An 18296-nucleotide genomic window follows, 5' to 3' on the forward strand; every position below is an offset into this window, starting at 1 on the left:
ACAGAGCTGTTCTCACGCATCCCCCGACAGCATGGCTTTGCTCACTTCGCTCCCCCTGCCCCCCCCTTATGAACTTATGGTGCTCTCTCTCCCCCCCCAAAAAAATCTGCTAGAATTACGGAACTGCACATGCACATCAAAACAGTTTTGTTTTAAAAATAGCATGATGCTATTTCCCGTAAATTTACCCATGAAGGATATTTATTGGTCCTTCACTTCACTTATTACAAAACAGAGTGCTGTACTGGACTCATGAATGTTTTTCCTATGAAAGAATAAAACAATATCCCCTCCCGTGCTGGAAAACACTAGTGTGTGTATTTACCTATTTGTGATATACGGGAAAAGAGCTACACTCGCGCTGTCCCGTCTCCATATCCGCTCTTGTCCAACTTTTCCTTAAAATCATGAATGTTTCTTGCACAAACCGCTTCCTCCTCCAGCCTATTCCAAAGCTCAATGCTTCTGTTTGGGAAGCTAAACTTTTTCACATCTCGCCTACATGTGGTCGCCCTCAACTTCTTTCCATGTTCTCTCGTTTCTCTCTCGTTCCACACACACAGGTCCTCTCTGTCCAAATGCTCCCCTCCGCTCGCCACCCTGTACACCGCTATCAGGTTTCCTCTTTTTCTTCTTCTCCCCAGGGTTGTGAGCCCCATGCTATTGAGTCTCTCCTCTTAAGTCCGATTTCTAAGTTCTGGTACCATCTTAGCTGCCACTCTGCACTCTTTCCAGCTTTCTTATGTTCTTTTCGTGAGGAGACCAGACCACTGCTGCATACTCCAACCTTGGCCTTATCATTGTAACTATTATTTTCTTCATCATCTCCTCGTCCAAATACATGAATGCCATCCTTATGTTCCTCAGCAAATTCATAGTTTGTCCCATTATCCTGTTGATGTGTTTGTCCAGTGACATGTTTTCTGAGACAGTCACTCCCAAGTCTTTTTCTTCCACTCCTCTGCATATTATCTCACTTCCCATGTGTGTGTGTGTGTGTGTGTGTGTGTGTGTGTGTATTTACCTAGTTGTGAAATACAGGAAAAGAGCCGTACTAGGCTCGTGCTGTCCCGTCTCTATAACACTTATTATCCAGTTTGGCTTTAAATTCATGAATCGTTTTTGCACACACAGTCTCCTCGTCAAGTCCGTTCCACGATGTTATGCTTCTGTATGGAAAACTGTATTTCTTGATGTCTCTCCTACAGTCGCTCTTCTTCAATTTCTTACCATTGCCTCTTGTCACACTTCTGTCAAGTACCACTAGGTCTTCCCTGTCCAATTTCTGCAATCCCTCTTGTATCTGTACAATGCTATTAGGTCCCCTCTCTCTCTCTCTTCTTCTCTCCAGTGTTGTTAGTCCCAATTTCTCCAGTCTTTCTTCATAAGTATGTTCTCTCAGAGTTTCTGGTAATTTAGTCACTGTATTCTTTCCAACTTTCTAATTTCTTTCTTCAATCTAGGTGACCACACTAATGCTGCATATTCCAGTCTTGGACGTATCATCGATGTTATTGGTTTCTTCACCATTCCTTCATCTAAATATGTGAATGCTGCTTTTATGTTTCAAAGAAGATTGTATGTTTCCCCAGTTATCCGGTCTATATGTTTTCCAAAGGATAACTTGTCTGTTATGATCACTCCCAGATCTTTTTCTTCATTTTTTTTCATGATTCTTTCATTACTCAGAGAGTAGTTCCCCGATATTCGTCTACTGCTCTAACCAAACTCCATCACGTTACACTTCTCTGTATTGAATGTCATTTCCCATTTGGGTGACCATTCGCTTATTCTATCGAGATCCTGGCTCAGGGTTACACAGTCTTCTTCATTAGCCACCCTCCTCATTATTTTAGCATCATCAGCAAACATATTCATATGGCTTGTCACCCCTTCTGTCATGTCATTAATATATATTACAAACATAATCGGAGCCAGCACTGATCCTTGGGGGACTCCACTAGTCACTTCCATCCAGCTTGATTTATTATTCCTAATTACTGTTCTCATTTCTCTCTTCGTCAAAAAGTCCATAATCCAATCCAACATTGAACCACCCAGACCTCCAACATGATCAAGTTTCCATATTAATCACTTGTGTGGTACTTTATCAAATGCCTTCTTTAAGTCCTGATACACACAATCTGCCCAACTGTCCCTTTCCTGTATTATATCAATTACTCTTGAATAGAAGCTCATCAGATTAGTTACACAAGACCGTCCTCCTCTGAATCCAAATTGGCTATTTGTTAATACACTGTTTTCTTCTAAATACTCCATCCATCTGTTTTTTATAATTTTCTCACACATCTTTGCTACTACACTTGTTAATGACATTGGCCTATAGTTCAATGGGTCTTCCTTACTTCCTCCTTTATGTATTGGGATGATGTTAGCACTCTTCCAGTCTCTTGGTACCTTCCCTTGTGCTAGTGAGACATTAATCAAGTTGCTCAACTTTTCAGCTATTTGCTGGTTACACTCTTTTAGCACCCAATTTGATATACCATCCGGTCCTGCTGATTTCCTCACATCCAATTCTTCCAATAATTTTCTAACTTCATCTGCTGATGTTTGTATTCTCTCCAGACTGCATCTACACCTTTAAACTCACTCTCCCTTGTGAATACTGTTTGGAAACTGTTATTCATCACTTCTACTATTTCACTTATACCATCAAAAGTTTCACCATTAACTTTAACTTTCTGAATCTCATCTCTATTTTTCAACGTTCCATTTATGAACTTATAAAACAGTTTTGGCTGGTCTTTGCACTTATCTACAATATTTTTCTCAAAATTCCTTTTTTCTTCTCTTCTTACTTTGACATAAGCATTCCTCTTCCTTTTGTACTCATTCAATAGATCCATCCACCTATTTTTTCTCCATTTGTTCCATGTCTTCTCCTTATCCTGCTTGGCATCTACTCACTTTCTATTATACCACTCTTCTCTTGATTTCTAGCCTTCTTCCATCCTTGGTACCCACTTTTCCACTCCTTCGTTGTAAATCCGTAGAAAGATCGCCCATTTTTCCTCCACATTATCAGCCTCAAAATAAGTATCCCATTGTGCTTCCTCAAAGTGTTTCCCAAGTTGTTCAAAATTTGCCTTATTAAAGTTAAACCATTCTTTCCTGTAGTCCTCATTCCTGATTTTACGTCAGCAAATCACTATTCTGCTAGAGGGCGCTTCCCCATGAGATACGCTTTGCTGCCTCACACCACCAGTTGCTGAGTCGTTTTCACGCTGACCAGATGTGCTGCTCCCGCTGTTCATCTACCCTGAGTCAAGAGTTGGCGGCCTTCATCCCGTTATCCTTTTTGGAGCGGCAAGGCTTCGCCACAGCCTGTTATCCATTTAGGAGCTGGCTGCAACACCACCCATTACCCGTGTAGGGGCAGGTGAGTGCCCATCCTGGTGCACACGTGGAGTTTACGACTCCCTGCCTGCTGGTGAGCTGCCTCGAGGACTGGTGAGTGCCCATCCGGGTGCATATGTGGAGTTTACGACTCCCTACCTGCTGCTGAGCTGACTCGAGGACTCCACCTCACGCCGCCATGTCTGATGTCCCGAGCGGTGCCCACAGTACTCGGCTGTCGGGCATGGAGGTAACCCCTGGCCATAGCAAGGATGTGAGGAAAGAATCCTCGCATATGGGAGGCTCATCTGCGTCCAGGAGCGACTCTTCCCACCGGGATTGTTCTCGAAAGAGCCGACAGCATGCCCGGGATCACGTGACTGGCAGTGGAGGCGAATCTGCCCCTCCACCTAACCTCTCTCTGCCTTCCACCTCACGGGAGGAAACTAGTGCTCTGGATTGGAAGCTGCTGATGGACACTTTGCTTGCCTTGCGGGGCGATGTGGAGAAGTTGAAGGAGAGCAGCGGGGCTACTGGCGGGGGCGCTGATGTCGCTGCCACCCTTGACAGTGTAAACACGCCCGTGGAGGTGCCTTGTTCTGGTTCGGCCGCGGGGTTTTCTGGGTTTAAGTCGCCTGACCATCATGTGTCTAGTGATGACGATGACTCTCAAGATGACATTGTGCCAGGTAGTGTCCTCCTGCAGTGCGCCAAGACTTATGGACCTGTGGACGATGTTTCTGTTGACATTGACAAGCAGGTCGCAGACATGGTGAACCATGTGTTCGACAACGGCTTGCGAGACGAGGAGTACAAGGAGATTTTGGATGATGACTCTGCCAGGAGGCCTGGTAACTGTCACGCTTTGGCTCCTGTAGATTGTAACTCGCAAGTTTTGGATGCGCTGAAGGCAGATGCCAAAAAGGGGGATTTTCGCATGAAAGAGGTAAGCAAGGACATCATCAAAGCTGCCACTATTCTGACTAAGTCCCTCACAGTGCTGGATAGGATTGCCCAGGATGGCCGTCCAGATGTGGCCCATTAACCCTATATTGCCCAGCATGACGAATTCGTCATGTAACTTTCTATTGACTCAGCACTGGAGAGAATTGCTGTAGTTGTTTCTGTGGCAGGTCTGACGAATTAGTCTAGTCTCCCTCTTTAAAAAAATAACACTTGGTAACTGATTGGCTCTGCATTTGGGCGCCAAACCTCAGTCAGCTGATGGACACAAAACAAGATGAGAAGGTGAAGAGTTTCTCCTCACATTTTCGATCATGGATGAGTTATTAGGTATGTGAATGGTCCTTTATATTTTTTTTCTGAATCACAAATAGTTCTAGATGATTAGAAATAATTTGGTTTATCGTTTTGTGTTGAAACTATGATTTCTTGAGCAATTATATAATGGTGACGAATTCGTCATATTAGTCACATGGATACTGACATGTGATATGTGAGGATATGATTCCTGATAACAGGGGATGTAGTGTGTTTATATAGTCTTACCTGTGGGCCAGGTTACGAGTCCTGTTCAGTTTCTTTTTATTTTATAATAGTTTACGCTCAAACTTATCCGTTTTCTTTGATATATTTATAATTATGTAATGGTACACTGAAGTAGGAATGTAGTGAGTTTTCTTGCATGATTTGTTCCTAGTGTTATCGTTTCTGCTTATATTTCCAGGAATAAATGCATCGCTGTTTTACACAAGAGTCAGAAACAGGGAGCTATGTAGAGAAAACACGGGAATTGTGCCAATTGAACAAGATAATGGGCTTAGTGATGAATCTTCAGACGAGTCTGATGGGGACATGGGTGATGCTGAATTCGAGTCACCTGAGACAGGTGACATCGATCTCGGTAAGTAAAAGTATGTGTGTGTGTGTGTGTGTGTGTGTGTGAGGAACATGCTACCTGTGTCCTTCTGTTTTGGGCACGACTAATGCAACTATGACAATGCTATGTAATTGTAATTTTGATTCACCTATCCGTATGAATTCTACCTGAGAAATTTCATGTCATGGATTGTCGTAGTTTTGCATCCAAGACACTCCCTGTAGTACCTTATTTTACTGTTTCACAGATGCAGCAGGTGGAGAAAGAGATCAAGCCATGCCAGAAGACAGGATTGGTAATGAAAGCATCACTGACGAGACTATTGTTCTGCAAGTTGAAGATTTAGAGGTTATTCAGGATCCTTCTACTCTTCCACCAACTTCCTCACACACTACGGGCACTAGAGCACAAGCATCCAAGCCCTCAAGACGCCTGCTGTGGAACAAAGTATCAGACGGATCCCCTTCTCCAATGCCAACATTCATCCCTAGTGATGCTGAAGTCTCAAACAATAGTGACTCTGATGCATATTTAGGAAACCCAGTATGGTATTTCAAAAAGTTTTTCACACCAGAATTCTTAGATAGTATAGTCTACCAGTCTAATCTCTATGCTTCACAAAAAAATGTAAACAAACCACTGAACCTTACTAGGGATGAGCTGGAGCAATGGCTTGGATTACTCATTCATTTCACCATAATCAGAACTCCCCAAACACGCTTGCACTGGTCTGGAGAGCTATTTGGAAGGTATAGAGACTATACAGCAATGGTCATGAGCAGAAACAGGTGGGAGACTATAAAATCAAACTTACATATTCGGGATAATAATGATGATATAAACAATGACAAGCTTTTCAAAGTCAGACCAATGTTAGATCATTTGAGGAAGGAGTTTCAGAAACTTCCCATGCAACAAAATATCTGCATTGATGAGCAGATGGTGCCCTTCAAAGGAAGGCATCAGCTGAAGCAGTACCTTCCTATGAAGCCCAAGAAATGGGGCTTCAAGATCTTTGTACTTGCAGACAGTGGGGGTCTCATTCATGACTTCATTCCTTACACAGGCTCTATTCAACCTTTGAATAAAAAAGGTATTCCAGACCTTGGTGCATCTTCAAACATAGTGTTGCACTTGGCTGAGACAATACGAAACAATAGCAACCATGTCCTTTATTTTGACAATTGGTTCACTTCAGCTCCACTTGTAAAACATCTGGCTGATAGAGGCATCTGGTGTTGTGGGACAGTTAGGCCATGCCGGCTTCCAGGGCTAAAATTATCTTCAGATGCTGACATGAAGAAGAAAGGTAGAGGCACACATGAGGAATGGAAGTCGTCTGGTGATGACAGAGAAGTGACAGTAGTCAAATGGTTGGATAATAAAGGCGTGACCTTGCTGTCCACCTTTGCTAACAGTCATCCATCTCATACTGCACAACGGTATGACAAAACAATGAAGAAAGTAATAGAGATCCCACAACCAAATATAGTCAAGTTGTACAACAAGAACATGGGTGGTGTGGATCTGGCTGATTGCCTTCTGTCATTGTACAGAATACCAGTGCGATCGAAGAAGTACTACCATAAACTTGTTTTTCATATGATTGACATGACTATCAATCAGGCTTGGTTGATGTATCGAAGGGACTACGAGAAGAATAAGATCCCACTGGAGAAAAGGCATTCCCTACTCTCTTTCAGGATGTCTCTTTCTGAGTCACTCATCAAAGCCGGGAAGTATGTCCCTAAAAGAGGTCGTCCATCCTCAAGTCCGACGACGGATGATAAACCACAGAAAAAACGCAAACAGTTGAGTCAAGTCAGACCACAGAATGATCTGAGACTGGACAAAATAGGTCATTTTCCAGAGGTAAAAAATCCTCGCTTGTACTGCAAGCGACTTGGATGTAAGGGTCGCACAAACATCAGGTGCATCAAATGCAATGTCAACTTGTGCCTAAATGACAAAAATAATTGCTTCCTGCAATTCCACACCTAAGACAATCTCTCTCTCTCTCTCTCTCTCTCTCTCTCTCTCTCTCTCTCTCTCTCTCTCTCTCTCTCTCTCTCTCTCTCTAATCTTGATGAAAAAAAAGGAGAAATTTTTGTCTTGTTTACATTATGGAAACTGATAACATTTGCACATTTGTGTTTTTTCTAACCAAGGAAAGTGTTTGTGGTCCATATAGGGTTAAGTAGGCATGCTGAATGGTGCTCTGGCATTGCTTGGTCATGCCAACCATAGGAACAATCTGGCCCGTCGTTTCGTCATCAAGCACGAGATTAATCAGAGGTACTCTCACCCGTGCTCCGACAAGGTGCCTATGACTAGATTTTTGTTTGGTGATGACGTGTCCCAATCTGCCAAGAACACAGAGGACTCTGAGAAGCTGAAGAACAAGATCATTATGAAGAAACCGCTACCCACTTGGAAATTTGGTGCGGGGAAGGTCAGAGGCTCCTTCGGAAAGTTTCCCTACAAAGGATTGGCATCCAGGTTCCACCCTTATGGACAGCGGACATATGGACACCGGAGTGATCACCGGCAGCCCTACTCACGGCAGGGCTCGGAGGCAAAAAACTCGCGAGGCCGGGGACGCAGCAATCCCCGGCAATAAATCAGGTGGGTCATACATTTGAAGCTGGCAGACTTCAATACTTTGTGAATGAGTGGCATACAATAACAAGTGACGCTATTATTCTGGACATTGTTGCCCATTGCCATCTTGACGTTTCTGTAGCTGACATTGGTCCCTTGTTTGCTGAGGATATTGAGTATGTTTTTAGTGAAGAAGAACAGTCTATTATTTGTCAGGAAATTGTGAAACTGCTAGAGCTCAAGGTGATTAAGGAAACCCACAGACAGGAAGGGCAAATCCTTTCCCCCATTTTCTTGCATAAGAAGGATGGAGGGTTTAGATTGATCCTTAATCTGGAGAAACTTAATCAGCACATTCCTTACAAACACTTCAAGATGGAAAACTTTGAGCAAGCGATTTGGCTTATTAATAAAGATGCTTATATGGCCTCTGTCGATCTTAGACATGCATACTATTCTGTCACTATAGCGGAAGAGCAGCAAAGGTTTCTGTGCTTTAAATGGCAAGGAAAAATCTATCAGTTCACCTGTCTTCCCAATGGCGTTGCAGAAGGTCCTCGCCTTTTCACCAAATTACAGCAAATATTCAGCTGTCAACATCAAGACTAAATTCAAATCTCTCTGAGTCCCCTGTTTTTCGTCCCTGCCGTTTGGCGCTGCTTTGCACATATGGCACCTCATTTATTTTATCCATTATATTTCACTTTTGGAATGTTTGTCAGCCACATTAGAAAATTCAGACTATATATACTTACCTTTAAAGGTTTCGAAATATTTTTAAATGAAGCATTTTCAGATATCCGATCATTAGGAATATTTATTCCAAATAGCCAAAAAAAAAAAAAAAAAAAAAAAAAAAAAAAAAAAAAAAAATTTATAAAAAATATATTACTAACAATACAAAAAGCTACAAGGCTCATAAATAATTAAAAACAATTGTAAATTTACTGTTCCTTTCCTGTTTACTTATATTCCTTTACTGTTACATATCTGCACTAACTCTTACTGACTCATCACTAACTCACTCATCACCATCACTTACTGTTGCCAGCCTCAGCTGTGAAAGGCTCAAACACGTACAAACAGTACACCGCCAAAGTACACCACCATTTCACCCACTCCCCTCCCCCACCCTCCATCACCCTTGGCACCCTCCACACTGGCTGGGATGTGGCTCGGCTGTCGGCTGTTGGTTCACACAAAGGCTAAGTGATGTAAGTGAGTGTGGGACTGGACATGGAGGATCACTGCACTGGACTTGGAGGCGAAAAAGTGTGGCTGTGAGAGGCTGTTGACGGCGCCAGACGATGACAATATAGACATCGAAAACAGGGAAAACTGCGGACTTTTTTTTTATTTTGTCAAATGGCGAGGTATGTTCGAAATTTATTTTATTTTTTTTTATATATATTATTTTTTTCGTACCGCTTTTTCGTATATCGGGGATTTCCTATATTGGGATTTTTGCATTATCTGTGTTTGGATTATATTGGACTTTAACTGTAATATTAAAGAGCAATTTCATTCAGGCTGAGAATTTCAGTCATCTAGTTTCACTTCACATCACAATCATATTTTTTTTCATAAAATCAAAATACGACAAATCTTAACCCGGTAGCAGCGACGGGCCAAATTTGTGGCTTTATCGTGTAGCAGCGACGGGCCAAATTTGTGCCATGATATAAACCCCCGAAAATAGATGATACATAATCTGATCACAAATTATTTGATATATATTATGAAATGGTTTGTGTGAGGGGTGATTTTTTCTCATTTTTCTCGCTTAGAGGGACCATTAAGAAACATGATCCCCGCTGCTACTGGGTTAAGGACAGCTATCTCTTTCAATATAATTGCGAAGTGGTGGAAAAAATATGAAAATAATTATTCAATCAGATTTGTAATGGTAAATATCACTACATAAACTGAGCTACACTGCACATTTACAAACTAGCTGTCACAGATATTGAATATTGGATATGAGGACAAAATCATTTTAAAAAAATTATTAGGTTACACATCACACTGAAGGTTTAGGTTACCATGACTCAAACAAGGACAACTCTGGTTCATACATTCTGCCTTACAAACTTCCACACAAATCTACTGTTCTTCATTTCCATTACAAGTTACACCACACATTTACATACTATAGTATTGCCATTTCCTTCTGAGTCTCCCAGATATTTATCTTACTACTAGAGATAATGTAGATTTACTTCAAATCCTGCTTTTCCATTCTCCTCTGAAGAAAACAAAAGAATAAGAGCTGATGACAGCTTACCTGTATCTCTTTTAAGCTTCATGTCTTCGGCCTTGGCAGCAATTGTGACCATAAGGACTGGGTACTGGGAAAAGTGAGATACCTTATCCCACCAATCTGGGTCAGCGACAGACCAGTGGTGTAACACATGAATACATGACACCACAACACTGCACATCTTTCTCTTATTAGCTGTGGAAGAAAAAGGAAATAATTAAAATGACTGTTGAAAATTATTTAATTCTTAACTGCCATCTAAAGTGTCCGCGGAAAGTATTGCGCACCCCCTGTTTTTTCTTGAAGGTTTCATCATATTTGTCATTTGTGAAGGTTAATAAAAGAGATAATTCAATTTTTGTCATTTATTTAATATTTTGTCATATTGCCTTTGACTTTGATGACCACTTTGAGACATTTAGGCATTGATTCAGCAAGATATTTGAAGTATTCCTTGTCCATACCACAGCACCACAATTTTTTATCTCACTAATGAGGCGCTGAATGGATGACGTGTTGCGGCCTGCAAGGCGATTGTTGATGTAACTCCAGCAGTTCTCTATGGGGTTGAGGGCTGTCGAGTTCCCTGGCCAGTCAAGAACCTGAATTTTGTGGTTTTTCAGCCACTGCGTAACTTTTTTGGCTTGATGACATGGAGCGCCATCATGCATGAACATGTTACAGCCATGTACTTCATAGAAAGGCAGCATATTATCCTCCAGCACTTGGATGTAGTGTTCACTTGTCATCGTTTATCCTTAAGAAGGAAATACAACCCTCCATGCCCCCCATCACCACTAAATGCACCTCACACCATTATGCTTGGAGGGTGTTTCACGGTTTTACTTGTGTACTGAGGCAAGTAGCGGTTGGATTTTTCAGGATGTCTCACTTTCCCTGGCCATGTTCTGATGCATCTGAAGCTGCTTTCATCGCTAAAAAGCACGTTCCTCCATTGCTCTGGAGTCCACTCCTTGTATTTGTGTGCAAATGCAAGTCTCTTCTTTCTCATCTGCTTTATAAGAAGGGGTTTGTTGGACAGCCTGAATGTTGGTAGATCAACCTCCTTTTGTAGCTGTTCCTGGATGGTTCGCTCTGAGACATCTCCTAACAGATCTGGGTGCAACTTCTTCATTTCACAAGCTGTAATCCACGGATCCTTCATAACCTCACGCTTCATGAGGATATCAGTCACCTTGGATGTCTTTCTTGGCCTCCCAGATGCTGGTTTTCTTAGCGGTATGGTATCTGGAGGGAGGGTGCGAGCGGCTGCAATTAGGTGGCGAATGGTGCTTTCGTGTCGCCTGTCATCTGGAAATTTCTTTTGTTGGCACATTTTCAGTCTTCCATGCCAAAATTCTGGCCTTTTCTTCATTGCTGAGGTTGGCTGGAGCCATGCAGATACAGTAGCATAAAAATGGGAAGGCAGGGAGGGAAAAGAGGTGTAATAGGAAGAAACGGATTTCACAGCAGGGTGCGCCAGAAATTTTTCTATAAAATATCTTTTATGACCTTTTCTCAGTTTTGAGGTGTATTTTTTTATAACTTTTGCATAATGGGAGATCACCCAAGAAAACTTTTGCGTCGCTGAGGGGTTAAGCATACAATCTAGGGCTCTTTCTCCTTCAAGTCGTCTTGTAATTCCAGTTTACTAGATATTATCCCGTCTACATTCATATACATCACACTTAATCCCTTATTTGTTACAATCTTGTCTCGCTTCTAGTCTCTTTCGGCTTTTCCCTTATGTACCACTTCTTCACCCGTTCTCTCAGAATTCTCCAAAAAAATACCTCTTTTTTTTCCTCTTCAGATCTTGCATTATTCCTTTCTTTTGCCTCTGCCAGAAGTTCATTCCATTTCTTTCTTCTTCATTTTTGTTTTTCTTTATATATATATATATATATATATATATATATATATATATATATATATATATATATATATATATATATATATACAGTAAAACCCCGATTATCCGAAATGGAAGGGGGGAAGCCTCTTTCGGATAAGCCGATTTTTCGGATAATCCGGATTTATGGCCGCCATTTTGATCGCCGCCAGTTTGATCGTCGGCATTGTGGCGTTGCGACTGCCGCCGACTGACGATGTAAACAATGAAACCAAACAAACACACACTACGCTAAACAAAGTAGTACGCTTAAAACATGTGATGTAAATGTTTTATTGTATGTTTGTCTGTGTGTCTCCTTGTCTGGACCAGTGTATGTTGATACTTGTGAGCGTTGCAGATCTGAATTGTGAATGTTGCAGAGTGCAATTGTGAATGGTTGTGCAAGCTTGCAAGTGTGACCTTGATGCATCGTGCAGGTGGAGACACAGTATGATGACTCATATTATCGCAAACTCGTATGTTGGAAGGGGAATGTGGCATGGAGTGGAGAGGGAGTCGTGTTTGTGTCGTTGTCTTGAGAGTACGTGTGAGAGTAGTCGTGCAGTAGTTTGTTCGTTTCACGCACCTACGTCCTTGCTGGGCGAAGTGCGGACGTTGTGTGGTTGAGAGTTTGTTTAATGGTTTTTGTCTTATACATTGATCTATTCGTTACAAGCTATTTCGGTTAAAATATTCATTTTAACTGTTCTTATCAATTTTAAATGTGTTAATATAGTACATATGTAGTTACTTTTATTTATTTTTGATGTTTTATAACGTTTTAGTATAAAAAAAAAAAATTTTAATAGCATTATCCAGATCAATTTCGGATAATCCGGTTTTTCGGATAAACCGCTTTCGGATAATCGGGGTTTTACTGTATATATATATATATATATATATATATATATATATATATATATATATATATATATATATATATATATATATATATATATATATATATCCTTACATTCTTCTACTTCTCTTACTTTAGTTGTTCTGTGTGTGTGGACCTGTGTTGCGAGAAATATCTCCTTGCAAAAACAAGTCACACTGCTGTCCACCACGCATGCGTACGGGGGGAATACATAGCAGGAAAAACATTAATTTACCTGGTTTTGTTCAATTAGTGTGTCCACTTCCGAGTGTGAGCAGTGAGTGAAATGAATAGACAGTATGCATTTTGAACCTCTCTCTGTGAGTTGTTTTGCGTCAGCGGGCAGCGGTGGGTGCAACAGCCATTGAAAAGTCAGTATTTAATGATTTGTGACAGAAACAATTATCACATTATTTCATAACACACTGAAAACTATAGAAAAAAAAATGTTTCGTCTGCCCATGCAAGACTAGCACACTTGTAGAATTTTACCCATATGCGTAAACAATATGCCCCCTTCTGGAGTGTTCTATGGAGCTAGTTAGGCTGTGCCTGTCTTATGGCACTAACGCAGAACAGATCAAAAGAAGAAGTGCGGTTTGTTTTATTGGTCCTCTTGCGGAGCTCGGACAGAGAGAGCTTGAACGGGACGAGTTATGAACGCCACCTAAACAGACAACATACACAATAAAAGAACTATATACCTACGTTTATTATTAGGTTTGTCTGTATCATTTTACGTTTTTTTTAACAGTAATTTTATTGTATACCGGTATTTATCGTATGTAAGTATTTTCAAGCAATGGACTTTTTCAAGCAATGGACCACCCTTCCCCCCTTTTAATCCGTTAAATCGAGGGCCGACTGTATAAGAATAATTTAATAGGTCCAGCAATCAGTGATCCTCTGAGAGGCTCAGGACATTCCAGGAGCCTGCATGCAGAGCCCTCTGAATTGAAGGTTAACTCTGGGCCTGGTTCTGGGGGTGGGTGCTGCGTCTGCATCTCCCTGGCCATACCCCAAACAAAAGGAGGGGTCAGAGAAGCCTTCCTCCTTTAAGGGAGGGTAGTAAATGGTAGGCCTGAAATTTTTTATTTTATTTTATTATTATTTTTTTTTTTGGCTTATAAAATTCTGCGAATGTTCTCCTTTCTTTTGGTATATGAATGAATATGATGAAAAAATAATAGTGGTATGCAACATGCACTGCAATGCAATGCAACGTCCTGCAATGAGCTTCCGCGCAGCGCCATTAGCTTACAATCCATGTTTTCACCCCTTTTTAATTTTAGGATTTTTTTTTCATGGTCTGTCATGATACCCTTAGGTTCTCTCACACCACTAGTCAAGAAAATGGGAAATTTTAGTAGTCACTAATATATTTTTGTATTAACTGTGAAAAATCAATTTATATATTATATTTTTCATAAATCCAACAAAACACTCATGTATCAGCCTCAGATGTCTTTTGAATTATATTTTATTGATTTTACACAGTAGAACACTGGTTTTTACTTTGAAATATGGCAAATTCGAGCACATGCATTTGTGACCTCGTAAAAAAGACGTAACAATGGGTAAACAAAGCATCCAATGAAAGTAAGTTAAGGAAACCATGTCTGCTTTTTTCTTCATATGCTAATGTATGCATCCTGTGGATTTCAAGTCCCTAGTTGGAATAGGTGAAATACAAAAAATATTTCAACTTCATTGCTTGATATCTTAAAACCATGATTTTGCACTTTAAAAAATATCTCCTCCATTGCACTTCTTGTTATACACATATCTCCTACTGCAGCTTATGAAAATATGTGTCAGGAATAGGGTTTGCTATCGGAACTATTGTTTGAAGTTGATTTAGATTTTTGAAAAATATGTCAATTCTTTTTTTATTATTTCATCAAACTTTAAAAAATATTTTTTACTATTGTATAAAACTTACCAATAGCAAGCGTTAATCTTCCATCCTTCCTGATTAAAATGCTTTTTGAATGAAAGAAATCGGCTGGTAAATAAGGGAGAAGATACGCTTAGAACATAAGGAATTTAACATGGGATTTGAGATTTTACAACCCCCCTTAATATTCAGGGCTCCAGAAGGTTTTGCCCTGCACCCATCACTCATGTCAGGCTTGCCTGATGAGGATGCATCAAGGAAATCTGCTGTATGGTCAGGCCCTCCGGGCAGAATCAGATCAGGGTTGAAATGAGCTGCAATCCAGACCTTTACTTTTTTACTTGTGTTTGGTTATGAAGTTTTCTGGTGAGGGGTTCCATGCCCATTCCCAACCAACCCCGATGAGGGGCTGGATTAACTGATAGCCATGGGAAGGAATTCAGGACCCCTGAGGGGGTAAATCCCCCAGCCACCTATAAAGAAAGAAGCAGTAACCAGGAGAGAAAAAGAGAGAAGCAGCTCAGGAGAGCTAAGGACACTGCCCTCCTCAGCTAGAAAGAGCAGCCTCTACCACAGAAAATAAATGAAGGGTGAAAATATAACAAATTGAGAGAGATATACCTACTGTCAGATCAAGTTCTATTATGTACAAGAAAAAAGAGGCCATCTAAAATATGTAAAGTAAACTATATCTTTTAAGCAACCATACCTGGAAGATGATATGATTCTAGCACTTGATACATGTGCCAAAGGAATGTTCCAAGAAGCTGTGAGGAACAAGGACAAGGAGAGCTGAGGCATGATGAGGCTGGTGCAACCTTCACTACACCCCATGTCAGGTCCAGCAAAACTCTCAGTGTTCCTAAATCACCAACACAAAGCTTCTTCACTTTCTTGCAGAGCTGGCCAATCAGACAAGCACCTGTAAGGTAATCAAATGTTATCATTGTATTTTCATCCTCACACTGTCATTATAATAAAATTCACTTATAAAACAGACAAGGCAAGTAAAGAAATAATAAAGAAGAGGCTGAGACAAATTCATTATGAAAAATAAATACATAAATTATGAAAATAGAAATGGCAGTTTTACATTCATCACCTCAGCTTTTCCATTCCCATTTTTCCCTCCCTTCGCCATCATTTTCTCATTATCATTATCATTACTCCAACTATTTCTTTTTTCATCTTTTCTTCATACTGACCAACATATCTTCGAGCATCGGATGTATGTCTCTACTCAATTTTGTTTCAGTTGAACACAAAGTATCTGGCTCTGCTCTGTGTGTATGTATGTGTGTGTGTGTGTGTGTGTATTTACCTATTTGTAGTCTACCGGGCCCGAGCTAAGCTCTAATAGTCCCGTCTCCATATCTACATTCATCCAGCCTTTCCTTCATTTGGTGGACACTGCTTGCCTCCACCACCTCTTCCCGCAAGCTGTTCCATATGTTAACACTGCTATGTGGAAAACTATACTTTTTCAAGTCACTCAAACAGGTTCCTATGTTAAGTTTCTTCCTATGTCCTCTCAGCCCCTGCATTCTTACAGTTGAGAAGAGATCATCTCTATCCAGCACATCAAACTTATTTACAAACTTATACAGCGTAATCAGATCTCCTCTCTCCCTTCTTTGTTCCAATGTCAAGTCCATCTCCTTCGATCTGTCTTCATGTCATATTCGAAAGTTCTGAGACCATTTTAGTTGCAATTCTCTGTATCCTTTTCAACTTTCTGATATCCTTTTTGTGAGGTGACCACACAACTGCAGCCTATTCAAGGTTTGGTCTTATCATTGATCAGAGGTGGGCGCGGTACTGAAAAATCAGTAGTGTGGTTGTGGTAGTGTGGTACTTTTTCCGGAGTAGTGCGGTTGCGGTAGTGCGGTCCCATTTTTTTTCTTTCCCAGTGCGGTACGCGGTGTGCGGTACTGCAGTAGCGGTAGTCACTAGTCAATATAATAAATACTTCAGTGCCTATCCTGGCTATCCATTGACTAACTAATAACTTGTGAGATACAAAGAAAATAAAGGAGGACTGGGGCAGGAAGAGAGGGAGGTAAGGGAGGAGGAATGGGGGGACAGGGTAGTAGAGGACGGGAACAGTGGCGGATCCAGCTCCAGGTGAAGGGGGGGGGGGGCTGATATACAAGATGGGTGCCATACCATACCATATTATATATATACAGATGCCCCCCCGCCATTCGCACCCTTACCATTCGTGGATTCGTTTATACACGAGTAGGGTAATAGCGACACTCCCACCGAACATGAATGAAAACTCGCGTATAAGCGGTCTGATCCTTAATAAGTGCCGCTTTCACAGTCACTTTTGTTTGTTTTGATCGTTACCTATGAGCGACGATCACCGCTACAGTATTTCCACGTGAAAGTGGCCGATGGGGTAGTGGTGGCTGCAGAGGAAACGAGAGGGGTTGAGTGTGTGTGGCAAGGTGCGGGGCTAACCACGCAGCCGCCACTACCCCATCGTCCAGTTTCGAGTGGAAATAGTTTAGCAGCGATCGCCGTTCATTGGTAACGATCAAAACAAAGAAAAGTGACTGTGAAAATGGCCCTAAATCCCAATATTATATATTTAAAATCCTTGATACTTACTGGGACCTGCCAGAACTGGTTCTTCTAAGAGACTCGAGGCTACTGCTTTGAGGAGTTAACAGACATGGCGGAGACCGGCAGAGGGGTAACGGGTATAAGTTTGGACGTGCGTACCGCCGGGAACAGCAACAAATGGACCTTCCAAGAGCCCAGTAAACACTCAAATTAATTAATAATATACTGGATGTATATGGATATACATGTGAATATTAACACAAAGGGGAGAGACGAGAATTCACTAATATTTGATGGCTGGGTGGAAGACGGTAAACACTGATGTGCAGTGTTGCCAAACTATCATACTCATCACATTGCATTTTTTCATAGTTTCCGACCAATAACTACCACAAAAACACCACTCCCCTGCCAACCACCACTGCCTACGCACTCACACTCACCACAACCAACCAGAGTGAGTGTTAAATTATTACAGTCCATATTTAATTTGTGATTTATGTGTATGTAAAACTATATAACAATGCTTAGAAATACCTTAGAAATACATTTTATTTATTTGATCGAGATGGTAGAACAAAACCTTATTTTCTCTAAGTATCACACTGGACGCTTTCCTCAAAACATTGTGGCTATGGTGAGAGAGAGAGAGAGAGAGAAGTCCTGACAAACCCAGGCCATGGTAATAAGACTGAGAAATGACACTCCTGCCTCAGTCCGTCAGCTCATCCTGGGCGTGGAGGTGGAGCTGCGCTTGGACTGGACCGTTGACTTGAAAAAGAAAAAAAAAGCCTCCCAGAAGGTGAACCTCCCTCGCCCGCATGAAGAACCTCTCTCGGCTGAAGGCCTGAACACCACCTCTATACACACAAGTCCAGCCAGTGATGGAGTATGCATTCACACTGATGGCCCAGCGGCCGCTGCCCACCTCAACCTGCTAGACAAGGTGCAGAGGAGAGCCCAGCCTCATCAACAGCACCCAGCACCACCGAC

The 18296-nt window shown here is 41.3% G+C and overlaps 2 protein-coding genes across 8 annotated transcripts in view; one reads left to right on the forward strand and one right to left on the reverse strand.

Annotated features, from left to right (window-relative positions):
• Positions 1 to 18296, reverse strand: part of LOC126997302 (uncharacterized) — a 173270-nt gene that overhangs the window by 6777 nt on the left and 148197 nt on the right. For 4 of the 6 annotated variants that reach the window (XM_050858302.1, XM_050858301.1, XM_050858305.1 and 1 more), the window contains 2 exons: positions 15442 to 15654; positions 10086 to 10256 (listed from right to left, as the gene is read on the reverse strand). In XM_050858302.1, coding sequence (XP_050714259.1) covers positions 10086 to 10256; positions 15442 to 15654 — 384 coding nt within the window. Of the gene's footprint in view, positions 1 to 10085; positions 10257 to 12940; positions 15206 to 15441; positions 15655 to 18296 lie in introns of those variants that run through there. The other 2 variants (XM_050858303.1, XM_050858304.1) reach the window with 2 other exon arrangements.
• Positions 92 to 8540, forward strand: LOC126997303 (piggyBac transposable element-derived protein 3-like). 2 transcript variants are annotated; one of them, XM_050858307.1, is made up of 3 exons: positions 92 to 4653; positions 5048 to 5224; positions 5448 to 8540. In XM_050858307.1, the coding sequence occupies exons 1-3, from the start codon at positions 4638 to 4640 to the stop codon at positions 7199 to 7201; spliced, it is 1947 nt and encodes a 648-aa protein (XP_050714264.1). In that variant the 5' UTR covers positions 92 to 4637; the 3' UTR covers positions 7202 to 8540. The 2 variants fall into 2 exon arrangements, with proteins under 2 accessions (XP_050714264.1, XP_050714265.1); XM_050858308.1 differs by having other exon boundaries at positions 92 to 5224.

The sequence above is a fragment of the Eriocheir sinensis genome, chromosome 12, assembly GCF_024679095.1.
Source record: "Eriocheir sinensis breed Jianghai 21 chromosome 12, ASM2467909v1, whole genome shotgun sequence".
NCBI lineage: Eukaryota > Metazoa > Arthropoda > Malacostraca > Decapoda > Varunidae > Eriocheir > Eriocheir sinensis.